Here is a 7,238-nt window from a genome sequence, read left to right on the forward strand (position 1 = left end):
GCAGATGGATAGATATGTGTGTATCTCTTACATGTTTTTGCTTAAGAGCACGAATATATATATGCATATATGTGCATATACATATATATACACAGACACACGTAGGGTAGGTAGCATACCTACATTTTAATACACACACATACTCACTTCGCTGGGCCTAAACATGCACTAGCAAGTTATTTTAGGGCTTCAACTCTTCAGAAAATCTCATTATGTGAGGAGCGAAGTGGCTCTGCGGGGAGCATTATGGAAATATCTGGGCTTGATTTAATGAGGCTGTTCACATTGGTGGAATATCAACTTAACAGAGAAAAGTCTACCCAGGGTGTCCGAGTTACCAAAATGAAAATTGGCAATTGAGATGATAAGAACGTGGCTTTCTTCTGCGAAATCACTTCAGGTAACAGAGATAACATTAAATAACATACATTCTATGCACCAAGAACAATGTTTTATGTACCGAGTCTCTTATCCGTCTCTCCTAATGACTTCCCTTAGCGGGTTGTTAGTACTTGACAGCAGGTCTCCGTGCGGGGAACTTTTCTCCAATTCCACATTCAAAGGAGGTCCATCAGAGAGCATGATTGGCAATTTTCGTCATAATCTGCACATTATTAGCATCAAAATTGACGTGGCAGTTAACACTGGTGGGTTTTGATGTACCTTTCTTCAAGTTCAAAGAAACCCCTCCTGTAGCCAGGGTTAGCAGAGCGGGTCTCAGTAACCCAGCGGTCGCTTTGCAGAAAAGGAGCAATAGACATGCGTGGAAAATATGCCAAGAACCATTTTACCCGAGGAAAAGGAAAGCGAAGAAGGAAAGGGTCGAGGAGAATAGAGTTCAAACTTAGAAAAGTGTCTAAGGAAACGTTGCAGATAATATATACCTAGAGATTCAAGTATTTCCCAGATCGAGTGGAACCCGGTACTAGTTGGAATACTGAGCTGGCAAAGCCTCTCCGTGCACTGCAGCGATCTGTCAGTCTGGCCCTAACCTTTCCTTCTTCTCCTTTATCCTTCCCTGGCCGGCTGTGGCAACCTCATTAGCCATCATCTTTGCATAAAATATGCAAGACACTTTCATTTCGTCGGTACCCAAACCAATGACCAAAAGAGAACAGCGGTGGACCCAGGAGGGGGCGCGACCCCCGCCCCTTGCCACCTCGTCTTTGTCCTGCCCGGGAAAGGCTGCTCCAGCGCTCGGGGCCTCGCTCCCGCGCGCCCTACGCGCTCCGGTCGCCAGCACTCCCGCAGCCACCCGCTCTGCCCGCTCCCGGCTTTCTCCCACTTCCATTCTCCGGCTCTCCTCCAACTGGACCCCTCACAAGCTCAGGCGGAGAGAAAATTTGCCACCTCCTTCCACCCTCGTTAGAAAAGAAAAGAAGGCTAGAAGAGAAAGAGCAGCAGCATAAACCTCGGGAGTGACTCCTCCTCCCCCAGCACTAGTGCACCCCTTCCCTTCCCCTCGGCCGCGGTCATCCGTTGCCTCGCCACGCGGTTGAGCCCCAGACCCGGGACTGCGGGCGCACAGGGGGCAGGGTCGGAGGGAGGGGAGATTGTCTTGGGGAGACCAATAGCTTTAGACAGAGCGGAAAGTGGGGCCCGGAAGGCGGGAAACAGAGGAGGGAGAAGAGTGGAGACGGCTGGACGGAAAATACAAAAATAGAAATAATTTGGGGGGCGCCCACCAGGCTTTCCCACTGGCTCCGTCCCCCCAGTTCACCGCAGGTTCCTTTCACCCTCTCGCGCCCCGGGGCGCCCCCTGGCGGCGGAGACGGCCGCGGGCATCGCGCCGAAGGGGCAGGGGCGGCGGGGGGCGCGCAGGGCGCGCGGGGGCGACCGGGGGCGCGCGGGGGCGCACGGGGGACCCCGGCCCCGGCGGCGGCGACGTAGTTATCTGGTCAGCGGCGCCTCGTCCCTCTGGTCCGGAGGACTCACCGCGGTCTTGCTGAGGACCGCGGCCGAGTAGGGCAGGAAGCCGCTCTCGGAGCGCGGCGCGGCGCCGCTGCAGCCGAAGTCCGAGCCGCCCGCGGCCCCCGCGCCGCCGCCGCCCCCGCCGGCCCCGCCGCCCCGGGAGCCGAGGGCCGCAGCAGCCGCCGCCGCGGCGGCCGCCGCCGACTGACTGCTGTGGCAACTGAGGCACGAGCAGGGCGCCGAGCCGCCGCTGGGGGGCGCCCCGGCCGCCGCCGCGGAGGAGGCCGCCGCCGCGGCAGCCGCCGCGGCCGCCGCGGCCGAGGCCGCGCTGTTGAGCCCCGCGGCGGCCGCGGGCGCCTGGTAGAGCCCCGGGTGGCGGAAGCTGCACAGCAGCTCGGGCCGCGAGTAGGGGTGCGACAGCGCGCGGAAGGTGTCCAGCGGGCGGATGGACGTGGCGAAGGGCGACGACGCCGCGGCCGCCGCGCCCGAGGCTGCGGCCGCCGCCGCGGCGGCCGTGACGCCCACGTGCGGGTAGTAGTGCAGCGGCACGTGCGAGTGGAAGGGGTAGGGCAGGCTTCCGGTGGCGGCCGCGTGCGTCATCATGTAGGTGTAGAAGCTGGGGTCGGCCGGGTGCGGCCACGACATGGCCAGGCGCTGCCGCTTGTCCTTCATGCGCCGGTTCTGGAACCACACCTGCGGGGACAGCCCGCCGCGCCCGCGTTAGGAGGCTGCGTGCTCGGTCCCCGCCCTCCCGCGCCTTCGGGGGTCTGGCCTGGTCCTCCCAAGTCCCCTCCGCGTCCCAGCGGGGACAGTGTGGACCGCAAGGCGTGGCACGCCCTGCAGTGTCAGGACCCTTACTCTCTCCACCCCCTCCTCCGCTGGTGCAGCTCCTCTTTTGGGCTTTGATCTTTCGGTTCTGAGTGCATTTTCTTGTCCCAACTCAACCTTTCCTCTGCCTCCCGGCGCCCCGGCCCCACTGAGCACCCGCCTCTCAATCCCTGGATTTGCACGGGGATTTCCAGCAGCCTTGGAAGAAAAGTTGCGTTGCAGCTTCTCTGCGAGGTGGCCACTCGAGGTCTTGAGCCTGAAGCTGCAAGGACCTGCCCCTAGAGGCACGGGTCTGATGATGGCTTTGAAGCGATGATTTTGTTGGAATTATTTGCCTTAAATGAGTGGGAAGAGTAAGGTCCCCATAAACCAGGCAGGGGACTTTTCTGTTCTCCTTAATACCGTGACTAATAAAGATATCATTCGTCACAACTCCAAATTAAATAGAAGAGGACCCCTACACTCCTTTCCTATACCAAGAAGTTTTCTCTTTTTCTAGAGTGTCAAATGCTCCAAGAACTATTCCCCCTGTCTCCTGGCTCTGTCTCCCGGATGTATAATAAAATTTTTTGTATAATAAAATTAATAACCTAAATAGATAAGGGCAATGTCGTTGAGTTTTCTCCCAAGAGATTGCCTTTTTCTTGTTTGAGACAAAATGAAAATGTTTAGGAAACTACGTTCTCAGGCCAATCGATTTTTTTTTAAATAGAGTATCTTTTTCTCCATGTAGTAACGATTTATGTGCAAAAAATAAATATCCAATATCATGAGCAAATGAGAAGCACCTCTCCAGACTCATGTCAGGGGAACAAAGACCAGCTGACTCTGCCACGGAGGGGAGAGTGGGACCTGGGTGCGGGCGAGGGGCATCTGGGCAGGCAGTGGGCAGAACCGAGTAGAGGTGAGGGCTGGTTTGTGACCTCGGCTCCGCCACGCGGGAGACTTTCTAAGTCAGCCAGGCCCCCAACCATTCGGATTCGGCACCTGAGAAATAAATACTGTAAGCCATCGCCTTTAGTGCCTAACCTCCCGCGGATTTCCTGACCCTGTGCTCAATCTAGCCACAAGAAAAAGGAGAAAGAGGGGAAAGAAACAAGTCAATCCAGGCGCCCCGGGGGAGGCCAGACAGGCACCGCACTGCAATGCATACCTTGATGGTGGTTTCGGGCAGGTTAAGCGCCGCGGCCAGCTCGCACCGGCGGGGACGCGACACGTAGTTTTCCCGGTAGAACTCCTTCTCCAGGCGCGCGATCTGCTCACGGGTGAACGCCGTGCGGTAGCGCCGCACCTGATCCGCGCCGGAGCCAGAGCCGCCCAACGCCGCACCCCCTCCGCCGCCACCGCCGCCGCCGCCTCCATGCAGGCTACCGAGGCCTGAGCCCGACGCTGACGTCGTGGTGCCGGCCGCCGAGCCGCTCTCCGTGTAGCCTGGCAAACAAACAGGACACAGCGCGTGAGTCGCAGTCCGGGGCCAGGAGCCCCGAAGCCGGAGCTGCTCGCAGATGGGGGGAATCGCGTCAGGAAGCAAAGTAGCTGTCGGAATTGATGGGGTCTGCCATGCTTACGAATTGCTGCCCTTAATGGAATCAATAAAGTTTCATAATCAGTCCTTCATAATCAAATAATAGGAACGGAATAAGGGAGTTTTATTTAATAATTAGAAAAATTTCCACAGGGGAGGAAAATTGGCCAAAGGAAAACACCTACCCCGGGGTGCAGTTTGAGATGGTCTGGGTTGACTGACCCTCAGGGAAGCCTCAAACCTTTCTTGGACAGTCTTTTGGATTTGGTTTAAAATATTTTAACATTTGCAAGACAGCAGCAGCCGGAACCCGAGCCGTTAGGGGAGTGGTATCTACTTTTCAACTCTCTCCGGGCTGGCCTGAGTAGTGTCGCAGACGCGCCCGGGTCAGGCTCTCTGACTTACCCAGACGAAAACCCCTCCACCGGCCCTGGGTGGTCAGAGGCAGGGAGTGCAGAGTAGCTGCCCAGGGCGCCGGCCCCTAAGAGAGATTCAGCCGCTGGCTAGGGGTCTGGCTGAGCGCTGCAGCCCCTAGATCGGCACACAGACACTTTCTGGGACTCGGCAGCCCGGGCGCGCGGGCCTGGCGCCCCAGGCTCTGCAGGCCTTTGGCGCTGGAAGGAGCAGAGCCGGAGGGCACGCTCCCTGCCTGCATTTTGTCTCCCCGGAGCCAGCTCGGTGCAGCCTACTGGCGGAGGGTCAGAGAGGGGCAAAGACACCGAGAAGGACGGGCGTGGGCCGCGGAGGAGCCGAGGATGGGACTGCACGCGCGATTACCTTTGCCATTGTTTTCCTTGAGCGGCGCGGCGGCCAGGCCGCCGGGCGAGCGCAGCGCCGAGCATCCCACCTCCACGTCGCTGCTCATGTCGGCCTCGGCGGCCGCCTCTGAATAATGGCCCGGCTTCTTGCGGCTCTCAGTGGCGGAGGCGATTTCGGAGGAGACGGTGCTTTCGCTGCCTGGGTGCTGCAGGTTGAACAGAGTGTCTATTTCGAATTTGCCCTTGGCGGGGAGCTCTCCCAGAGCGCCGTGCAGGGGGGCGGACGGTAGGCGCGGGCTGAGGCGAGCCGGGTGCTGTGAATTTTCCAGGGCCTCGAGCACAGCACTGCCAGCCGAGTCGGACAAATTGGAGAACCTCTTGCCGGCCGTGGGGCTGTGGAGCCCTCTCTCCATCAGAATCATCTCTTTTCTTATTCTTTCCATCATCTCAGCTTTCTAAAAAATGTCACAGTGGCCAGGCTGTCCCGTCCTAATGATGGGCTGCGCCTAGGGCTAATTCTCATTCAGTCCCAGAAAGCGCCTCTAAATATTATTATCTCTTTTGGAGGGAGGCGGAAAAATTGTGGGATGCCAGAGCGAGGGAATGACTGGTCAAAATGACCCATACATCCTTCTGAGCCCGAGATGTCATTCATCAAAAAGTAGCGCCCGCTCGTCATTAAGGTACGAATGACGCCGTTCGAATAATCATTTATTGTAACAGGTTTATAAGCAAATAAATACACGCTCCTGTCAGTGGGTAATGAAGGCGGCTTCAGAGCAGACAAATAGATCCAGGTAGGAGACGAGAGGAGACAAGAAGTGAGGAAGAAGGCTCCGGTCCTTTGCCCGCTCCGAGCCAGTGCTGCTCGCCCGGGGGTTTGGCCTCGGGGGTGAAATTGACAGTCTGATTAATAGAGCGCTCCGCGGCACATTTCCCCCTTCATTTAGGGGCATCATTACGCTCTCAGTTTGCTGGGTTGCCCCTTAGGTCCTAATCATGCAGCGCCTTCCTCATTTTTCCACGGACACAGATACGTGTTAAATAATAGATAATGCTTTGATTTTCCAGAGTAGATCCTCTGGAAGGTTTAAAAAAAATTTACAAGCTGGGGGCGTAAGTGGGGGGGGGGGTAAGGGGGAGGATGCAGGAAGAGTTGCGTAAGGACAAGACCTTCCGCTCCTGTCTGGATTACTTATCTTTCTGTTTTCAGAACCAAATATGTATTTTATTTAACAAATAGGACGCTGAGTTCTCTCCCCTTGTACTTCATCTCAGTTTGGGTGCTCTCCTCCCACGATGGTGTGTGTGTGTGTGTGTGTGTGTGTGTGTGTGTGTGTGTGTGTGTAGAGGAGAGAGAGAGAGAGAGAGAGAGAGAGAGAGAGAGAGAGAGAGAGAGAGAGAGAATATGAGAATATATATATCTTGGAGAGTTTTGAAACCACTTTTTTGCTACGTGGCCGAGGAGGTACACAGTTTCGCGCCTCCACATGCGAATCATTAGTTCCTCTCTGATTTTCTAACACTGCTTAAGGAGTGCGTTCAAAACTCAAAGTCTTGGGATTTTGTTGCTGTTGTGGTTGGGGTTTTTTAGTTGTGTAGTTTTTTTTTTAATTTTATAATCCCGTTGATAGCCTTCTCACCTACTCATCTTCCCTAGGGAAATGAACTAGCCCGGACGCTTGGATAGCAGAATTCGGCAGCTAACTTTAACCACAGTCGCGATTTACGAGCCATGCAAGCTGCTCCGAATCCACTTTTTACGTTGACCCCTTTCCCCCCTTCCTCCTCGAATAGATTTATTTGTATCAAAGTAGCCAGATCCCGAGGTCAGAAGGGGAAAGAGGAGCCCCAGCCGGCGGCTCCCACCACCTCGCTGCCCGCCGGTCCCGCCGAGCCCTCTGGGCCTCCCTGTCCCCTCCTCCACCCCGGCCCCTTACCTGTGGCCCCGGGTGCGCCCCGCGCTCAGCCCCGCAGCGCACAGCCGCCGACCCAGCTTGCTGCAGCTCCTCGCGGCCTGAGGTTGGCGGCTGAGCCTCCTGGCGATAACTTTGATGGTCATAACGACGCTGGTGGCAACCATTTTAACGAAGATCAATCTTCAGCGAGGGCCGCTCCTCATCTCCTCCCGCGCCTGCGCCCCACCCTTCCGACCTCCGCCGCGCAGGGCCCGCCCGCCGCCAGGCGCGCAGGGGGAGAGGCTCGCGGACCCCGGG

At 57.0% G+C, this 7,238-nt stretch overlaps 1 protein-coding gene across 1 annotated transcript; it reads right to left on the reverse strand.

Moving 5' to 3' along the window:
- Positions 1-1,890: 1,890 nt before the first annotated feature.
- On the reverse strand, positions 1,891-7,238 carry Evx2 (even-skipped homeobox 2). The gene is made up of 4 exons (XM_063258733.1): positions 6,963-7,238; positions 5,042-5,907; positions 3,893-4,170; positions 1,891-2,604 (listed from the first exon to the last, which is right to left on the reverse strand). Exons 2-4 carry the CDS (start codon positions 5,466-5,468, stop codon positions 1,891-1,893), a joined length of 1,419 nt encoding a protein of 472 aa, XP_063114803.1. The 5' UTR covers positions 5,469-5,907; positions 6,963-7,238.

Source organism: Cavia porcellus, unplaced genomic scaffold, assembly GCF_034190915.1.
Source record: "Cavia porcellus strain 051 isolate PalLab524CR breed Dunkin Hartley unplaced genomic scaffold, mCavPor4.1 scaffold_12, whole genome shotgun sequence".
Taxonomy (NCBI): Eukaryota; Metazoa; Chordata; class Mammalia; order Rodentia; family Caviidae; genus Cavia; species Cavia porcellus.

Coding starts and splice junctions, on each gene's coding strand:
- Evx2 (XM_063258733.1), bottom strand. CDS start 5,468: ATGATGGAAAGAATAAGAAAAGAGATGATTCTGATGGAGAGAGGGCTC. Junction 4,171..5,041: donor CAAGGAAAACAATGGCAAAG/GTAATCGCGCGT, acceptor TTTGTTTGCCAG/GCTACACGGAGAGCGGCTCG. Junction 2,605..3,892: donor TGCCCGAAACCACCATCAAG/GTATGCATTGCA, acceptor CTGTCCCCGCAG/GTGTGGTTCCAGAACCGGCG.